Source organism: Vidua chalybeata, chromosome 9 (genome assembly GCF_026979565.1).
Source record: "Vidua chalybeata isolate OUT-0048 chromosome 9, bVidCha1 merged haplotype, whole genome shotgun sequence".
Lineage (NCBI taxonomy): Eukaryota > Metazoa > Chordata > Aves > Passeriformes > Viduidae > Vidua > Vidua chalybeata.
In genome coordinates, this window is record NC_071538.1 from 10646210 (window position 1) to 10667182 (window position 20973).

General features: G+C 38.9%; 1 protein-coding gene across 4 annotated transcripts in view; it reads right to left on the bottom strand.

The window, feature by feature from the left end:
* OSBPL9 (oxysterol binding protein like 9) overlaps nucleotides 1–20973 on the bottom strand; it is a 58209-nt gene that overhangs the window by 14791 nt on the left and 22445 nt on the right. For 3 of the 4 annotated variants that reach the window (XR_008432332.1, XM_053950380.1, XM_053950378.1), the window contains exons 4-8: nucleotides 18509–18585; nucleotides 8983–9078; nucleotides 7228–7275; nucleotides 2431–2460; nucleotides 1537–1587 (exon numbers count right to left, since the gene is read on the bottom strand). Coding sequence is in view for 3 of the 4 variants with exons in the window: in XM_053950380.1 (XP_053806355.1) it covers nucleotides 1537–1587; nucleotides 2431–2460; nucleotides 7228–7275; nucleotides 8983–9078; nucleotides 18509–18585 (302 nt within the window). In the remaining variant the exon portion in view is untranslated. Of the gene's footprint in view, nucleotides 1–1536; nucleotides 1588–2430; nucleotides 2461–7227; nucleotides 7276–8982; nucleotides 9079–16163; nucleotides 16244–18508; nucleotides 18586–20973 lie in introns of those variants that run through there. The other variant, XM_053950381.1, reaches the window with a different exon arrangement.

A 20973-nucleotide genomic window follows, 5' to 3' on the forward strand; every position in this document is an offset into this window, starting at 1 on the left:
ACAGAGCAGAAACAGGATTTGATATTCAACAGAAACAAGAAATATGACTCAGCCACCTATTGTCAGCTCTGATCAACAGTCTGAGAAGATTATAACTCTGCAATTTCACATTTGCTAATTACATAGCAGAGTTTTTTTAAAAAGAATAAAATTTCACAGGAATTAAACCCCTGTGAAAATAACTACTAAATACATTTATACAGTAATTAAGAAAAAACTAGCTAGTAATTCCTTGCAGTTTCTCCAACAGCTTCCTCAATATAGCAAATCACATATAGATAAGAAAATCAGTATATTACTATCTAACCTGTCTACAATTGACTCCATCAAATCCCTAAAAAATGACATTTTGTCTACTGACTTCACTGTACTAGAACACCTCTAAATATACCCAGGACTAGAAACCAGCAAATTAAATACTGAAAAGCTTTTCTGCTAGCACTACAGTGGATTGAAGTAGCATCACTGCATGTTAAATAAAGACTGTGCTAGCTCCAAATTCAGGTGGCACAAAACTATTTCAGTGTTTCAACACTTGTGCTTGTAAAAAAGTTTCAGTTTTGTACAAGCCTCTTCATTAACAAACATTTTCTTCACAAAATCTTAAGTAAATGATATGAAATTTGAATTTCACAAAACATGCACTGATCCTTTCAGTGAATGACTTTTGATCCTGTAAGATTCTAAACACTTCAATTTTCATTGCACTCAAGATTTTGTTCAACACATCTGGCATCTAAAATGAAGACAAACAGCAGTCTTGCATTCCACAGCCACAACAAATGGTTGATCTAAATTGCAGGAAAAAAAATAATTGAGAAGCCCACGCCTATTTCTGGATAAATCAGAAAGTGTTCTGAGTAGATTAGCCTGAAATTCTGAAAATACCTTTATTTCTTCACAAAATATCACCTCCCTCCACTTTGGTCACAAGACACAAATCAGCAGCTCATAATTCACATATGCTAAATATAGAATGTTAAACCTGTAATGGCAGAATCTGACAAAAAGTAAATCCAAAGCTCCCCAAATTTTAAAATCCAATGGAACACGTAGGTGAAAAGCGTAAGTGCTTTACCCACACTGCATTCTCAAATAAAACAATTCTAACTTCAAGAAGTTCCAACATCATCATGAACTTCAGACCTGTGACAGACCTTGCCAAACCGGTTTCATTATTTCCATAATCTTTCTCCCCTTTTTACTTTACCACATTCTTAAATGAAGCAGAAAGAAGAGCTTTGTTAAGTTCCTGTATGTCAACCTGACATTTGTCTAAGTTCTTCTTTAGTCTAATAGCAAACTCTGCAAAAGAAAGTTCATCTGAAAGAAAACTTGAACCAATGTGACTGTTACCATGAGCATTTACAGGACTGTCTGCTATGGAACTCAGTATTTCAGAAACTTCATTAAAATAAAAGCAGAAATCAATTTATAATTGTTTTCTTGTTCCTGGATCATATACAAGGCACTTTTAGGTTTCAATTAGATTAATGCTGCATCACTAAAATTCAGAATAGTTTACAGAGTACTTACTTTAGCAATCTGTAGCAACACAATGCAGTGTTTTATTGATTCTACCATGCTCTAGGAAAAGAAAAATATCAGAAAAGATTGTGTTACTATCCCTTAATATTTTGTATATATTAGTTATATAGAATATTGGGTGTGAACTAAATGGACACTCAGTTCTGTTGAACCCCTACTTTCCCTTCCCCATTTTTTTTTTCCAAGAGACAAAAGCACAGCAACAGAAAACTGAAGTTTCCAAAGTCACAGACAGTATAAAGCCAGGCTGTCAGGGTGAAATGGAGGTCAGCTCTAAACTCCCAGAGTGCTGCAGGCAGGTAAATTACCATGGGAAGAGAAGCTCAGAGAATTGGGTTTGTTTAATCTGGAGAGGAAAAGGCTCAGGGAGACCTTTTCAAGGGGGGGTCAATATCTGACAGGGAAGGCAGGGGAAGCCAGTGCAAGACTCTTCTCAGTGGAGCCCAGTGACAGGACAAGCAATGGCCACAAACAGAAATACAAGAAAATCACCTTAAACAGAAGAAAACACCTTTTATTCTTTTATGGATGATAAAACACTGGAACAGATTGTCCAGGGAAGCTGTAAAGCCTCCAGCCTTGGAGTTACTCAAAACCCAAACTAGATTTGGTCCTGAGCAACCTGTTCCAGCTGATGGTGCTCTGACCACAGGGTTGGACTACAGACCTTCAGAGGCCCTTTCCAATCCCAACTATTCCATATTCCAAGGTGCTGAACAGAAACCTGAACACAGCACCAGAACCAGGTTGTCTCTGCCATCACAATGTTGGACCTAATATGGATTCTCATTTTTCTGTAAAAAGGTTTTAAGAAATTCCCAAAGAAAACAAGGTGAATTTCAGAATCAATATATAAGAGTTACAAAAATTAAAGAAACTTACACTGGTTGTTTCTTTGAGACCTTCAATTTTCTGTAAAAGAAAAATCAAAATAGCTTGATTAAAGACAGAATTTCCAGCATCTGGTTTGACCTAAATACTGTATAAACACAGTATTTTAATTTTAAATTGGGGGAGGGAAAAAAACCCCTTAAGTAACATGTTAAAGACTATTTCCATATATAGACACAATTTGCAAGACAAGCCTGAAGTCAAACTGATAATTCAAGCTTAAAGATGACAAGGTTAAGAATTTCTTAACAGTGACATTATACACATTTACCCATTAAAATCTATACTTCCTTTTGGCATAACATCAACAAAAATGAAATGCAGCATGAAGATTCTAAGTTCGTTTTGTGTCCTTATAAAGTGCACTGAATGGTGGCACATTTCAACTCTATTACATGAAGTGACCATCATTCAAGTACAATAAACATTTGCAGTTAAGCACAGCTTGAAACAAATCACAGAAAATAACAGTGCACACATGTTCCTGCTCTTCCTACACTGCCAGTAAAAGTGCATCTGGAAATGTGCCTACTGAATTTTATCTAGAAACACTGGTTCATAAAGATTTCCTGTGTGGAACTGCACCTCAGGCATGCAAAAGGCATCTGCATGCCATGTTCCACATCGGCGTCACCGGGTTCAGGAGCAGATGCTTCCTGTTGATGTCCTTGGCTCTGTCTGCAGGAGGCAAAATCACTGATCTGGACTCAGCACTGAACCTCTACTAATGCAATTACAGGAGCTCTTTGTTTTGATTAATTTGAGTGTCTCATGTGACTTGAGTCACAATCTTCTTGACTGTTGAATAATCCAAGTGTGTAAAGGATCCTTTCCCTGCACCAGGCATTGCAACAGCACAAGAGAAGAACAGGCAGCTATAAATCCACAGAAATGAACGGTCCCAATTTGTGGATTAAAAAGAAAACAAATGCAGTGACAGCCTCTCAGGCAATTCCTAGGGGGAAATTTTCAGCTATGCTCCAGATATAATTCTTATGCTCTAGATATTACTCAAGGGATGCTGTACATTTTCTTCAGGATTAATTGGCAAGAGGTGGCCAAACAGAACCCAGACTCAGCCCTTCCTACTAGAAACTGGAAAAGCTGGATCATGTTTATCTAGGATATATCATATGAGGGATGCTATATCATGAAGTTATGTTATATTTACTCCTGCTGCTAGAAGAGAAACATGCCAACAGCTAAAAATTCCTTGGCTTTGTTTTTGTTTGTTTTTCACGTCTCTGCGAGACTTCCAGTCTAAACTTTATCAACACATATCGAAGAAAGCATTTAAAATAAGACAGCATAGAAGTTTTGAGCCTTTTAGCACCAAAATAGACTAGGCAATGCACCCAAACACACAAATCTTGTTGGATGAAAGATGATGCAGCTGAAGGAGATCATGCAGTCTCAAGGCTGTACAGCCAACTGGAGGCAGCCATCAGCAGCTTTGATCATTCTTTACTCATTTTTCCCCCAACTGGTTATAGAGTATTTATACACCAAATAAACTGAGATCTCAGCCCCTTCAGTGACATCACCTTTGCTGAAAATAAGAAAGTGACCTCAGGCCATGTGATGCAATTCAGTGATGTTGGTTTCTCCCCACCTATCTGTAATTTTCCAAACAGTTCACTGAGACATTGTTATTCTTACACAGAGGTACAGACAAAAGGGTAATTTTATCAGAGATCACATGGAAGATTGAAAGGGAAAAATCCTCAAGACAAGCAGACTTCTAAGGCCTTTCAGCAAATTATAGAATCATAGTTTTTTCCTCTTTGGAAATGAATCCTTTGTGAGCTGGGACAATTAAGCCGTGACAGTTTGCACTGATGCAGTATTTTTACATTTGTGCTCTATAACCACCTTGCAAGAACACAGCACACAGAACTTTGATAATTTAGACACTACAAAATTGTAAGGAAAACCATAAGCAAGTATGTTGAAGATAAAATATATTACCAAAAAAAAAAAAAACCCAAAAAAAACCCACCAAAAACAAAACCACAAAACCACAAAAACAAAACCCCCCCAAACATTTACATTTACTACTATCATTTATCACAGTTTTCTCTTTTCATCTTCCCTAGTCTTTGAAAAGTAATCAAGATAAAATTTTAGTAAGACTGTTCCCCTGGTTTCAGTAATGAATACACATATTTTCATCTGACACACCAATTTCCTGCAGATCTACATTTGCAGAATGCAGATTTACAATTGCAGAATGCAATTTGCTATATTTAACCTAATCAAGCTGCAGGCTGCTGTTGAAACTACTCCCTCTACTTGCTGCTCATTGCATCTCCTTGACATCTGATTTTTTAGGAAATCACTGAGAAAGCTATTTTTTTTCTCATCCAACATGATTTTTGCCTCATTCAACAATCATGTGACTACAGAGGGATCAGCTCAACCAGCACAGAGTGGCAGCAGAGGCACGAAGGGGGAGCTGACTCACGGTTGAAATCTGTAAGGTGCAACCCAAATCTGTGTGCTCAGCCTTGGATTTACTCCACAAAAAGCACTTGTTTTGAACCAAACAGCTTAAACAGGCTGCACTTGCCTCCAAATCCTGTTAAGTAATGTCAGCTTTGTTCCAGCCTGCAAACATGCACCTCTTTGCTGCTGTGATGCCTTTGAGTGCTCCAGTTTTCTTCTCCCTGATGTGTGGTCAGGATAACTACACCAAACTGAACAGAAAAGCTGGGTTGGAGTGCCAACCAGTAATATTGTTCACACTGTAAGAAAGCAAGATCCTGTCTTGTCTTCACCTTGATCAGATCAGATCACACCTCCCCTTCCCTTCCTCTGCAATCAGATACAAACATTGTACCCCACCAGGAGATTCAGCAGAATTGGAGCACTGCTGGTTGTGCATGATCCCACCATACCCTGCTAGCTGCACTTCTGCAAGAACAGCAATGCAGCACAGGGTATTCATGAGAATCCCTGCATTTTCATCAGGCCTACATCTGCACTGTCTTCATCCAAATTCAAGAGATTACCACATGTCAGAAGGAAGATATCCAGGAGATCTTGAGGCATGTCAGAACACCAATAACCTATGTCATCATCTTCAAAAGACCAAATATTCTGAAACTAAAAGCCAGCTCAACCAGTGCTCTGTGAACTTGCAAAAACAACAACTCAGGTTTGAAATCTCTGGCCATAAACAGTTGCAGAACAGCACTCAGCTGGTTGGGAAGCACTTAAAACTCAAATATCCAAAACTTCTTCCCTTGGAGGAAAGAACTATGGGTTTGCTGGAAGTACCCTGCAGATTACACTCAGCTCATAATGTGACAGCTGAACCATACTTCCACAAACAAACAGGGAAACTGCTAAATACTGTATCAAAAAACCTCTCAGTACAGGCAGAGACAAAAGAATGCTTTGTCAAGTCTTTTTCATTTTTAATAGAGAATAAATGGAATCTGTAGTAATAGCAAACCTCATCAAGATTTAAAACCAGAGGACGCCAGCCTCTTTGAAATGAGCCTCCTCCTTTCTCTATAAAGTCGATCCATCTGTCCCACAGATATCTTGCACAGACAAATAAAGTCAGCACAACATGTGGAAGGTCCCTAGGGATTAGGAGCACTGCCACAGGAAAAAAAGAAAGTACTGCCTGATCTGCAAAGTAGCATCTGGAGGGAGGTCAACATTGAAGGACAACTCTTCCCAGTAAAACACACTGAAGGAGAAATACAAAATCCTTAAACCTTACTCTTGTGGTCAGTTGTCTACAAATTAAACACACTGACAGAGAGGTACTTCAAAGTTCTTTTAAAAGCCTGCACATGAGAAAGAATTTCCCAAGACACCACCTAGCACATCAGGTAAGATGAATAACATTTGAAAGGTCACAACCATTAAAAGGAAGTAAAACGAAACAGAAAACATCAAAGAGTTTTCAAAACAGAAATCAAACACCAAGAGAACACAGCTTGTTTTCCACAAGAGACATTGAGGGAGGGAACAAGGATGAAATACACCACTACTTCATGATATCAAAATTACTGAATTTGCTGAAGAGAAGAAACTCCTCTGAAGAGAAGAAAACCCTCATGAAGAATTGTTAAATCCCTCCTCTACACACACAAATTAATATATTAAACCAGCATGACACTTCAGGAGGCCAAACTACACCACCAAAGGTATGTGCCAGCCTTTCTTAAACAGTGGTTGAACCCAGACCTGCAGAGCTGACTTTGGGATGGAACAGGAGGGGATGCAAAGAACACAAACCATTTAATTGAATTACAACCTTGCTTGAAGAGCAGTGCTCCCCATTTCTACTACATTTGCACTACATTTCTGGCACCCTCACTTCAGAGAATGAACTGTAGTATTCTCAGACTTCCAATGTGTCAGAGACCTATACATGTTGCAGACTGATTATGTGAAATACATTATTAGGAGGATTTTTTTTTTTCCTTTGGAATAGCTTTGTAATTCTTACCAACATTAAAGACTCATTCTTGTTAAAGATTAAAAAATAGCAAATTTAAGTTAAAACACTTTCAACACTGTTGGAAGCATTTCAATATATGGGATAGCAGAGGAGCAATTATTTCTGATAGACTGCAACCTTTTTTTAATGTCATAACTCCCATTACTACTAAAAGTTTTTTTTGGAAACTTAGTCACAACACAACTGTTGTAAGTTATTAAAATTGCTTGAAGTGATTTTGAAACCCAATAAATGCATACTTAGCATTTCTACTACAGCAAACTGATGCACAACACCACCTGATAATTTTTAAGATAAAATGTACTTGCTTTTCTCTGTTCATCATCTTTGCAGTTCTGGAGTTTTTCATCAAAGAGCTGAAAGAAAAAGATAGTTGTGAAAATACTGAAAGTGTTATTTTTCCATATAAAATCAGACAGAAACACCAACATTTCAAAACCAAAAACATTTAATAAAGTCATACAAACCTTGTATTAGGATCCAAAGCAGTTTTGGCCTAGTATTTCTTTACAGCATTTGTGATATAACAGATTTGTAACTAATTTCTCACATCATCCCATCCTGCAAGAGACCAAATCTCACAGCTAAGCCTGACAATTCTACCATTATTTGAAAAAATAGGTGAGCTTAAGTAACCTAAGTGAACTCATCAGAACACCTCCAGCTGCCTTTCTTCTATTTCAGCAAAAACCTTTGGGGCTTATGAAGCATTTAACCAGAAGAGCTTTAACTCTTATCAACCCTTCCAGGTACCTTGATTCAGGTACATGATCCAAATCACTTAAGCACATTTTTTGGGGAAGATATGACTTCCTAGCATTAATTTATGTTTATTTTCTTAAAACTGGGATATGAGATGCAACAAAACAAAGTGAAACAAACCCTCACTGAAAAGCCTGCATGTGCATTTAACACGAGCTGAGCTGAAAGAGTTAACAGAGGCCTCTGAGGTGCACACACAACCATGAAGCTGTTCAAGGAAGAGGAAAGACTACGGATAATGCTGAAAGTTCATCACATCCACCCTTGTAGCTTAGAGAAGAGGATGTAATTTTTAGGAAGTGAGCTGCAGCTCTCCACTCAACTGCCTGCCTCAAACCTTCTCATGTGTTCCCTTTCCCTGGAGGGCTGATTTCTAGTTCTAAAAATAGACTGTGATCTTGGTCTCTGTCCATCCTCAAACTGACTCATCTTTCATTATTAATTAATTTCTATCCCCCTCCCCCCAGCTGGCCTGAAATAAGAATTAGAAGGTGTAAACATTTAAATACCTTCTGTCAGTGAAGTGATGGCTCCAGAGTGGCAGACAAAGACAGCTCCTGATCAAGTCTTTGCAGGGCAGCTCTGAATTTTGTTTGCATCTCTTCTGCCTACCTTCATTTTTGTTGCTGTGCTCATCCCCCTCTCCACCCTACCCTCCAACTGAATTTTTGCTGAATATCCCACATGCAATACTTGCACATTATATCAGGGGAAAAAAATCCAACCCAGCAGAACTGAAGCAATTTAACAGCAATTTTAATCAGCTGAGTCATGGGAAAAAGGTGTCCTAAGCAGCAGCAAAAAGTGTTTTTCTCAGTAAGGTGAGTACTGAGAGATATGACCTCGCTGTTCCTTGCAGTCCCATCTATTCTTAAAATACAAAGTTTAAAAGAGCTGTATTGTACAACACTCCTACAGAATGTTTCACTCAAGGACAAAGCATGGATTATCCACCACCACTGCAACAAAGTCTGAAACTATCTGCAACTGTAGTTACACATCACTTGACAAAATCTTCTCAAGTTAAATGCTATGAGCAACACAATGATTTAATTATGCTTTAAAATGAAACTTAACATATTTAACCTTGCTTTCCATCAAGGTTTTTTATAAAACAGAATCCTTCAGCAATTGTAAACCATTTTATATAAATCTGCTTGAGATATTCCAATTTTTAACAATCCTAAGAGAAAGGCATTTCCATCCTGACTCTCTCTGTTGAGCTTCCTTTCAAGCTGGCCTTGAAATCCAGCCTGACAAACAGAGCCCAACACACTAAATGCAATATTTAGTTACCATACCTTCAACTGGTCTATCAAGATCTGTAAGTAAGCATCAGCCTCAGTAAGTTTCTTGTCAAAATCATGAACGCTGGGAACAAATCCTGAATCCACACCCTAGAAATAAATAAACAAATAAAAATCAAATATTTAATTAGTGTTTCAGAGGAGGAAAAAAATACAACAACAATATGGTTTTGCCTGCCATCTGACTGAGAAAATGCTGCCTTGTCTCTCATCCTACCACGTGCAAACACAGGCACACAGCTGAACACATTTGGCTTCTATTTGCAGCTAAATCAGTACCAGTAAATTGCTCCACATTTTCAGAGGGGGGATATTCATCACACACCAGAGTACTTCATTACTTATGATTGACCAAATCCTCTTAAATTACACTGATTAAAGTTTCTCTATAAAATATAAAGGAGAATTCACATTTTTCTGAAGACTGTCTTGTGTTTCCATAGCCTTACACTTCAGCTAGGGAAGCCCAAATCATACCCAATGGGATAACTGCACTTTTCACACTTCAGACAGTATTGCTCAACTCACAGCTCCCTAGCAAGAACTGCTAAATCTTTTCTTAAATACCTTTGATCTGAAAAGTTCAAAATTATTAGCCCAGGTTGCCCTAGTTCCTGTCCAGCTATTACAATTTGCATCCTTGTCACTGTATCTGAATTTTGACACTGTGTTGCACATACACCACCAGGGACAATGTATCAGTGCAATGAGAATGATTACTTTTATATTTTCTTGCTTGGAAACTTGTTTCTCCTAATAACAGTCAGAGCACACTTCTGTATATAACATAATTCCTATCTCTAAACTGATACACCACTGATTTAAAGACCCAAACAAATTCCCCCTGGGATACCACATCTTTAATTAGAGGAAAGAAAATAGAGGATTCTTCATGACTTCTGCCTTTGTGCACATATGCTATGTAAACACATTAAAGGTTTATTTATATAATACCTTTAATGCAAATGGAACTGAGAAACAAATACTGAAGCACACCCAGTACAAAAAATCGTACACTAAGCATATATAGTAGGAAAAATCCATGAAGGATAAAGAAGCAAACATCAGTTGTAAGATAAAATAATCCTGAGAACGTCACAGCAGTGACATCTTTGCTACCAGCCTCAATATTTTCACCTGTGGTCACAGTGATCTCAAAGAGGACAACTTCAAACTCTGCTGAAACCATCAACTGCTGTTTGAACTGCTGAGGATCTCAGGAGTCTGAGCATGTAAAGATCAAGCAGTGGGACAAAACATTCCACATGGAGGAAGACAGGTAATCTGCATTTGTAAAATTCCACATTACTGCAACGTTTTCTTTGGAATTGTTTGCTCTGTCAGAACAGACAATTTTTTTGTATGATACTGGGCCATCATATTAAGAGTTTTATTGATGGCTTTTTAGAGGTGTGAGCATTTTTGTGCAGTAGTGGAATGACTTGCACAATATCCCACACAGCCTAAAACATAAACCCATCTACTGACTGTAGAAAATATTATTCTTTATTCATTTACTGCAGATGGGCATGCAGATCTTGACAACAGCTCTACAGGAGTATATCTATCCATACAGATGGGTATACTGTATTAGACAGTGAACACCAGCCAAATTTAGAAATAGTGCTGTGAAACGAGAAGGAGAAGAAGAGAAAAAAAGAAACCATTTTGACTATGACAAAAAATAAATTCAAAAAGCACTGAGTTTAATAAGTTATCAAAAAAACTAATAGGCAGTAGGGAGAGTGCTCTCAACCCAGCAACTTTTGATACTCCTGCAAACTAATTTAAATTACACTGAAACTACATCTGAAATAATGTGAAATTAGTATTCAATTTCCTTGTTGAAAATGGAATTGTCTGTACAGCTACCAGCCAACCTCATCAGTTCTGCAAATGATCCTGCAAGCTCAGTTAAAAATTTTGGAGGTCAGATTTCATACACCAAACCACACAAACTACACAGGAAATTTCTGCTGAAGACACTATACACAGAAATATAGTTTACAGTGCATGTTATCTGTATGCTGCATCAAAATGCTGATTTTTATTTCAGTCCTCACTCTGTGACTACTAACATGTAACTATCTAGTATTTGTTGCTTAAAGATAAAATGCCATTCTTAAATTTCAGGCTCTTAGAACTAAGGGAAAAGTTGATCAAAACATTCAGTGTTACAACTGAGCAGACACCCACACAAAACACAGAGTGAAAATTGTAACCTAAGAAGTTCTATTAGAAAATTAAAACTTCAAACAATGTAAAGAGAAAGCCATAAAACCAGGTAAAGTGTCAAGCTGAATATAACAGAGATGAAACATGAGAATAATTTTTGCAAAGCACAGGTACTTAAAGCTGCAGCATCTCACTAGTTTGCTCTTGAGTAGTTAAGATGAAATTTGATAATCTTCTCAGCAAATTCATTAGCCTGTCTTATATGAGATTAGGTTAATAATTTAAGTTCTCACATAGTTTTAGAATTGAAAACCAAAAAATACTTGGAAAAGTTGAAAAGAGCAATACCATAGAAAAAAAGAGTCTGGATAAACAGCAAACAAGATCAATCAGTATTTCAAACCCAGCAGTAATTTACAGAGAGGAGATACATGAAGTGCACATTTGCATAATAAATGCTTATTTCTTGATCTTCTGGTCTCTCAAAGCCACAGTAAAGGTAAAATGGGGACCCTTTCTCTCCTTCCCTGCCATGAAGGAAATGAGGCTTCAAAAGAACCAGGTGAGCAGAGTCACTAGAATGGCATTTAACAGCTTGGTAAACTCAGGCATTACCAATCTGCACATCTCACGAGCAATCAAATTTTTATGAGGAACTTGTAAAATACTCTGCTCACCTATTCACAGACTGACAAAACAGGTTGCCTGCAGATACTGTTGAACCTCCACCCTTGGAGGGCAGAGCTCCAAACTCAACTGGATTTGACTTTTGACAACCTGATCTAAAGTACAAGTTTGCCTTGCAATAAGAAGGTGCTTGGAATAGGTGATTTCCAGACGTCTTCTCCAGATGAAGACATCTTGTGATTCTAAAATAAGTATCTTCAGATTATGGAAAAGAACAGGAATCCAGGCTATTTCTGATCTTCAGAAATACACTGACTCTATCTTACTGTCAGTACCTCTCTGAAGTAGTATTACTTGTTTTTCCATTGAGTAACTACATCTATTTGTAAGTACACTTTATTAACCTCAAATAAAGACTCTGTGTTCATGTAAGTTTAAAAGAATTAACAGATGAAATAGCTGCAGAAGGCAGTCATTTTAAAAATTTTAGTCTGACCACCACCTTCCAAACCAAGAAGTTTGGTGTCAAAACAAGTAATTTGATGTCTGACTGCTCCCCACCAAGAAAACAATACTGATAAGAACTCTAGAGAAAAAAGAAAAAGGTACCATAGCATTCTTTCCCTCATCCTCCCTCCCTCCCACAACTTCTGGAATGTCCCTCCCCTTCAGGACACAGCAAAAGCTTAAGGCCCAGACTCTCCAGGACACATCTCAATGCCAGTGTTTGCAGGAGGCAGGGCCCAGCAGCACTGACCAGTCTGAGATCAGTGTCCCAGTGGGATCTCTGTGATCACCAGTGATGTGGAGTGACCAGACAGGATGGCTTTCCTAGGAAAGGGTTTCCATGCTGCTCTCGAGTTGAGTAAACAATTTGCTGAGTCCTGCAAAATTATTCCCTTTATACACAATCCTTTTTTTGGAGGAGGTGAACAGAAGGGCAACAACAAAACATAACCTAATTAAAAATACATATTATGAGCCTTATTTTCACTACAGAACTGCTAGCACCAAGGGAGTTTCATGTTGTTTCCTTGTCCTCCAAATTAGAAGTCACACATATCTCTAATGCATTTGTATTCAAAACTTGTCCATGCTGAGAAGTAATTCAGCCTAATTTAAACCAGTTCTTTCAAACTCAGATGGGGTGAAAAGATTGCATCCTCCTTAAAAGAAGCATACCAGAAAAACTCAACTATATCTCTCAAATAAAAGCATTATAATAATAGCTTTCCTGGGGGAGGAAGGCAGAAAACTGTACAAAGTGGAATTTCTTATCTTTTTGAAGACACTTCTTCTACATTCTTCATCTAATTAGGATTCCAAATCCAACAAAAAATTCCTGTGTAAGTTAGTTTGGAGGAGTGAATAAGAATGTTTTCCTTTCATCCACAGTATCTCATCAGAAACATATCCCCTGCCTACATGCTTGATTGTGATGAGCTGGACATTGCCTGTAAGGACCACTGATAAAAAATTGAAGAAAAACAAGAAATGAACTTGTAAGCCACTAAACAAGGGCACTTTGGTGGCAAAAACAACTCTATTTTTTCCCTCTGCTAGATTTTTATGCAATATTTGAAGCTCAGAATGTAAGCGTTTGAAAACAAATATACAGGTTGTGGAAAGCATACGACCCTTCCAAACAGAATATTGCAATTCTTACAGGAAAAAAAAAAAAGGTTCTACTCTGCAAAACACAAAATGCTTGGCAAAGACTGTGTACCTGTAGATACTATCAGATCTTCAAGGAGAACAGAAAGTTCAGAAGACAGAAACATTTACACACTGATGTAAAATTGTGTCTTTAAAGCATAGGTTACAATTCTGAAACCTCACAAATATGAAGTGTATCTCAGAGTCCCATTTCTTTACCTTTATAATCTATAATCAGTGCAGATAATGCACATAATACACATGCACAAGGGTATTCAGGCACTATTCTGATTATTTCATTAGCAAAATCTGAAAAGGGCAGCATGGCTACCAACCCTATGCCCTCCCCCTAGCACTTGGAAAACATCTACACTGGATATAGACTTAATCTAAAAGAGCCTGGTTTTAGTTTTATGCAAGAATTCTTGACTCACAAAAGAAGCAGCATTGAAAAGCCAGTAAATAACAATATAATACACTTTAGAGTGTAATATACTTAACACACATGAAAATTTTACTCTACCTTGTGCTCTTGCTCGCAGCTTTAGAAAGGTCAGAAAAAATTCTGGTTAATGTGATACTAAGTGAACTGCTACTATCAATATTTCATAAACACTTTGCACCAGCATAAATGAATGGGAAACAAATCAGTTCCCCTGCTGTTTACTCTGGCCTTCACTCTGCTCTTTATTTTGAGTCAGCATAAACATTTACTTTGTCACATAAACAACTCAATGTGGAAACTAATCAGGGTTAAAAATAAATGCAGAAAGAGAGAGCAGCAAAAATAGCAATTTTAACTTCCAAATTCTACCCTTCTTTCCACACTGCCTCTTCCCTTTTGCTAGGAGAAGTAAGACAGGACTGCTTCAAGAAGCAGCACCAACTCCTACATTTTGGTGAAGTCATGGTGTAACTCAGTGTTTCAACCTCTGTATCTACTCTTCACAATAGCCAGCATAGACCCACTTATTAGAATCAAGTTTTCTTATCATTTGCTACTTAGGAAGTAAACATCTTGTTTAAATTATGGAATTATCAACCTACAAAGCAATTAATTTTCACTCAATTCCTTTCACTTTAATAGTGGTTAGAAATGGCCCACCTTCATAATTTCAGTTTCTTTGTCTCTACAGAGGCCACTTAGAGGCTGAAGTAGTTTTGTGTAGATCAAATAAGGAAGTTACTGTGTTACTGTGGTCCTAAAAGACATGAGCTATCCATTATAACTCACGAGACAATTCCAGAGCCAAATTCCACTGCCCAAAAGTACTTGTAGCAGTGGGGTGCTGCCAGGGTGTACTTGACAGACAGCAAGGAAAGCAGGACAATTAGAAGCATGTCCTGTCTGAATGGGACTGCTGGTTGATATAAGATGCTGGTGAGGAACTGAAGAAAATGTGAGATAACTTATCTCCCAACACAAACGTGAAACTTTAGCCACAACATGCCTTCACCCCGTGCACACCCTCCCCCCTTAGGTCCTGTGGGTATGAGGCAACTGCTGTGCTGCCACTGCAAAGCCACAGGCCTGCTAATGCCACAACAGTAACAATTTGGGGGGATAAGGGGAAAAACTCTGCGGGGTTCAGAATGGCATTTCCAGTAGTATCACACCATCTGTTCAATGACTTTTCCACAGACAAAGCTAATGCTAGAACTACTACGTGTATTTTTAGTAATAGCATTAATACAAAAGCATACGAAAACACAACACACTTCAGTTTCAAAATTCAAACACATCAGGCTTCAAGTGTCTCTGAAATGTTTCCTCCCTATTGTTGTTCCCCTTGGATACCACATTACTAATTGTCAGCCCTCTGGACAGTTTTTGTCCCTTTACACATTCTATGTATTTATGACTCAATTATGACTGTAGCTCATTTTAGGCTTGGGGGGAGGGGGGCAGAAGTGTGTTTTATCCTGTGTTTCAAAAACACTTCCATTATAAATGGTGAAGGACAGCACAGCAGAACATTTAGGCAAAAATAAAAGCAGCAAGATTAATCAGACTACAGAACACAAAGACACCACTTCACCTCTCCACCTCGCATTAACTCGTAATCCTTCCTGATTTGGTTCACACAGCACACGAACCCCCGGGGGTTTGGTGCAGTTTCTGACAGCTCAGATGAGTTTTTGGTACAGTGAAGTCAGCTCTAAGTCTAACTTTCAAACTTGAACTCTCCTGTACCAGCACAGGCAGACTGAAAAGATTCAGAAAAGATACATTTTGGGCAAAACCAGACGCCTAAAGATTTTAAGTAACTGTGAACCACACGTTTAGTCAGCGACAGAAACTAAGAACCTAAGAAAATGCCTTTACAGAAAATAATCTCTGCCGTGGCACTCAGACCCCGCCATCCCGCTGAGCCAATAATCCCCCAAAGAACCCATTTCACTGTTTTGTACGAAGGAAAAAGAAAGCGAAAGAACATCAAGTGCATGAAACGCCGTTTTGTTCACAGGCTACTGAAGCCAAGGCGTGTCTGTGTGTCCGGATAGCAGAATCCCTGCGGGCACCCGGGACCTGGCGCCGCTCGCTGCTGCCCAGAGCCGGAGCCACCCGGGCGCTCCGTGCCCGCGGCCCCGCTCCCGCCGTGCCCGGGCGGGGCAGCGCCAGCGCCGCTCGGCCGCCAAGGGCAGGGGCTCGCTGCCCGCCCCGGAGGCGCCCCGAGGGACACCCGCAGCCCCGACCCGCGGCCCCCCGTACTCACACCGGCCATCCCTCGGTGCTTCGAGCGCAGCGGAGGAGCGGGGCTGGCCGCCCGCCGGGCCCCGGCAGCGCCGCCTCCAGCGGGGCGGGAAGGGGCGGGATGGGAAGGGCAGGACCCCCGGCCGCGGCCCCGCCGAGCGCGTCACGAACACGGCGGACGGAGATTGGAGCGGGGGCGGCCCGGCCCCGAGAGCCGCGGCCAGGGGAGGGAGGGGGAAGGCCAGCAGGGCCTGGCCGGCCATGGAGGCGCGGGGATGTTTCTGCCGGGATTCACCCCGCGCTCGGCCCTGCGAGCATCCCCCCAAACTTCGGCCTCTGCTCGTTCCGCCCCCGCGTCCCACCGGTGCGGGTGAACAGAAGGAACACCGCGCTCCTAAGCCATGAAAGAAAGAGTTTTGGCAAGGAGGTGCAGTCGTGTTTCGTTCTTAAATCAGTTCAGCAGCTCCCGTGGCAATCCTTGGCAGTTCCTGAATGGGGGTGTAAGTGAACACTACTCCACCGACTCCGCAAACAAGGGCCAGAGGCTAAAAGGTTACATGACACTGAAGAAGGTTCTTGAAAATGACTGGTGAGCACACAGCAGTGGCCCACAAAATATTACATTCAATGGTGAACATATTTACAAGGATGGAGGATGTGTTTCTTAGTACTCAATTCTGGTTTTTAATTATTCCCTCAAACATTACCAGATAAATTACTAACTTGGGCTTTTTTTTTTTTTCTCCCAAATATACCTTATGTGTTTGAAAATCTCCAGGAATGTGAACAGTTATGTAATGGGAAATAGTTCCACTATTAGCTGCTATCATGAAATCTATTTCCATCAATAAAACTACACTCACAATTTCTAGAGAATGCAGAAGCGTACATTTTGATAAAACCAATGTATATTCTGGTGTTTCATTCCTTGACTCTGTTTCTCCAGGTCATAAAAAGTCTTCCAGGTGGAGAAAACAGCACAGATCATTTTCCTTCATATCAGACCCTAAACAGGACCACTCACATTAACCTATTCACTTTCTAAGCTGAGAATGGGGAAAGAGGCATCCCTTGGGAAGGAGCTCAGCCCTTCTACATCCACATATTGTTCCCTAGGTAATTCCTGTCTCCTCACATCCACTGCAGAGTGGGGTTCTTCAGCCCTTTGGTCAGCTACTGTGTCCAGATGGAGAGATTACTTCTAACATACCCATGGCACAGTAGAAGGGGAAAAAAGCTGATTGTCGAATGGGAATTTTTATCCAGGGATCTGCTGTTCTCTAAAAAATTTGTAGTGGTCTTTAATAGATGAAAGAAGGTTGAAACTCACTGTCTAGTACAAGGGTCTAAAGTTGAATGGGTCAAATTCAGGCTTGTTCTAACCCTTTAGATTGGGCAAATGTCACCTAAATCAGTCTTCATAAGCTTCTCTTTATGTGATATTAGAGACTTTATCTTTCTTCACACTGAATCAAATGTTAAGAGACCTAATTCTTTTGCCATACTACAAAAGCACAATCGAAGCTTTATTTAACACTAATAATGAACACCTGCTTTAAGATTTCTACACTGTCACCAGACACCTATATGGTACAAACCAAATCTCTTTCATGAGAGTTTGGGTTTCTCTCCAGGGCAAAAAAAAAAAAAAAAAAAAAAAAAAAAAAATTCAGCAAGTCTTATAGACATATTCAGCTCTAGAGTATCACCAGAAACTGATCTTAAATCATAGAACCACAGAGTATCCAGAGCTGGAAGTGACCCACAAGGATGACAGAATCCAAATCCTGGAACTAGGTAACTAAAGCTAAGGACCATCCTCAATCCAATCATCTGTTTTTAGAACCAGAAAACAACTGATACCCAGCTTACACAGTGATATCCAGCTTCAAACAAGCTATTTATTATTTTTGTCATCCAGAAAGAGGTTCAATGCTGCTGTCTCATTTTAATTTCCAAATTAGGTGGCATACAAGCACACAAGAGGCTTGACCCAAAAAGCACTCCTAGTTTTAAGCAAAAAAAAAAACCAAAAAACCCCAACCAAAACCCAAATTAAATGTACAACAATAAATCCAGAACCTTACCATAAATATACATTATAAATAAATATGAGTTAATGATAACTATATATATTATAAACATGAGTTAATAATGGAAAGTGTCATTCTGACTTTTCATTATGGTAGGACAAGAAAAATGTCACAGACTTGAACCTAAACAGATGTTTTACTATATCCAATTGTATAGGCCATAGAACAGCCAGATTTTATACAGGATGTGTTGGATATTAGCAGTCATGCCACTGTATTTCATTGCTTTGAAAAAAAAAAAGTAAAACAAGTGAAAACTGAAAGTGAAACTTGCCTGAAGTTGGAGGGTATGGCGGAGGATGGTGTCCTCTAAAGCGTGGATCCACTTCTCCCTCTCATCTGCATCTCGAGCTGAAAAAGTATTCATAAGATATTGTTCAATTACGTGCAGTCTTATATACTAAAGGGCATAGGCAAACAGATCTGATGTCCACACTAAATACGGAAATTAATCACACTGTCTTTGTTTATCACCAGGCACGTAATTCCACATTAATATCCTGTTTCTTCTTCTGTGATTACAGCTCTGTTCCTTGTCCAGCTTTAGGGGAACACATGCAAACAGAGTTTGCACATATATTCGTCAGTTCATTAAGTAATTTTAAAATTTTCTTATTTACAAGAAAATGACCTGTAATAAATTATCCAGTAATTCTACTTCAGTGTGGACATAGTAACTTTCAGGTATGGATTCATAATACAGGACAAACACCCCTAACAGGTCACTGGTGTGAATAATGAAGCACAAAGAATAATCTTAAACATACAACAAACATTAAACTGAAGAAAATCCTACTCTAAAACTGCTTTCTTTCCCCCCTACCCCCAGTACAGACATGCCACCTTTACTTCACTAGTCTGAAAGAGCTCCTTGCTGTGCTCTAGGAGTACTTAAAAAACAAAGGAGCAGAGGCAGTGGACTCCAGGTAAAGAAAGAAGGGAAAATTCCAGAGGCATTAAATAGACTGTAAACAAACTGGCCTGTAAATGGATTGAGAACAGTTATTACCAATTGTTTCTAGTTCCTCATTGAAATGGAAGATATTAAAAGAAACAGGAAGCCTGCTAGAATCTAGCACCTATTATGAATCAGCGAACTGAGATTTCTATCTCACGTATTTTTAAGGAGTTCAGAGGAAATATCCTTAGGTTATAGTGAAATGTACTCTCCAGCTCAAAATACCTTGTTTCAATGTTCCCTTCCTCACCCTTTTGTTTCCATTGCTTTTATTTTTTGGAATTCTGCAGCTTAAACCTATCAGTACTTAAAAATGCCCCAAGTCTTCTGAATATGTAGATTTTTCTAAACCCCCCTACCAATTTAAAGATAGACATACTGCAGTGTTTACTTCAGCATATATATACTAATTATCTCAAGTTAACAAAACATCAGGAGAGAACTGACAATGTATGTGTTTGTGAGAAATAATTAAGAATGTATTTTTAATACATAAGCTTGCTCAGAGCCTAACTGATGATGTGGCCTCACAAATAGTGGGACAAAATTTTCACTAGATGCAAGGTAAAAGACTGAAATCTATCTACTTTTTTTCCTAAAAATACACATTTTTCCAATCTACTACAAGTCAATCTTTACTCACTGTTCTTTTAAAATAGTAGAGTATGATCAATTGCCACAGGTATTTTGACCACAATACCATTAACCTGAACAAATTAAAACTAGACATAAGGAAAAGTGGCTACCAAAGTGCTTTCAGATGCACAGAGAAAGTGGAAGAAGTGCAAGCAATTAAATGTTACTCAGAACAGCAGATGACTTTCCTGCAGGAAATGCAGCAAGTATTAAAAAGCTGGATATGCCTCATTAGAAAGAACTTTTAACTTACAGGACTCTTCTTACTGGTGATGCTTATTTTAGTTGAGAAGCTGAAGCAGGCACTGAGGACAGGCTCATACTGCAGTGAAAGCAGATAGGGTGGAGGGACAGAGGTCCTGTGAACTCCCTCCAGTGACTGCATTACACTAAATACATTTTGCAACGTGCAAATTGCAGTTCTTCTTTTCACATTCTGTACACACATGCACACACAAACACTGTTCTTTTTGCACAGCATTACACCTTAACAGTAATTTCAAATACTGAACCAATTAGAACCAATTTTAATGCTTATTAGTTTCTTTGATTCTGCTTACCAAACCAGGTTCCTTGGCCTAGTCCTGCCAGACATATCAATCAAGTTTATTCTTCCTATACTATTATAGTTTACAGTTTATTCTTACATTATTCTTCCAGTCACCATTAAACATATATAGTTACCTGTGTCATTAATCTATCAGTATTTGAAATGTCTCAGTGCTTTAAATTTTCAAAGGTGTGTCCAAAACAACGGTGGTTAGCATTATTTCAATGTGTGTAAGGTTTCTCGGGCTTGTTTTCTGTTTTTCTGTGATGTTTTTTTAATAACCATCTCCTAGTCCCAAAAAACATCTTCCTGGGGAACTGGGGTACAAGTCACTGAGGAGCTATTAAGTAATTCATGGGATACAAACATCCTATGTTGAAGGGTTTTTTCCCACGATTATTTAAACTAAAAAGGAAATAATTAAGCTGCAGACCAATGAATTAATCCTTGTGTTGCAGCAGGATTCCTGTGATCTTCCATACTGCCAGCAAAAAGAGGTCACAGTATTAGTTAAATACTAATCTTAATATACAGCAGCCCATTAACAACTGTTATCACATTCTGACTTTATCTGAAACCTCACCAGAACAGAGAG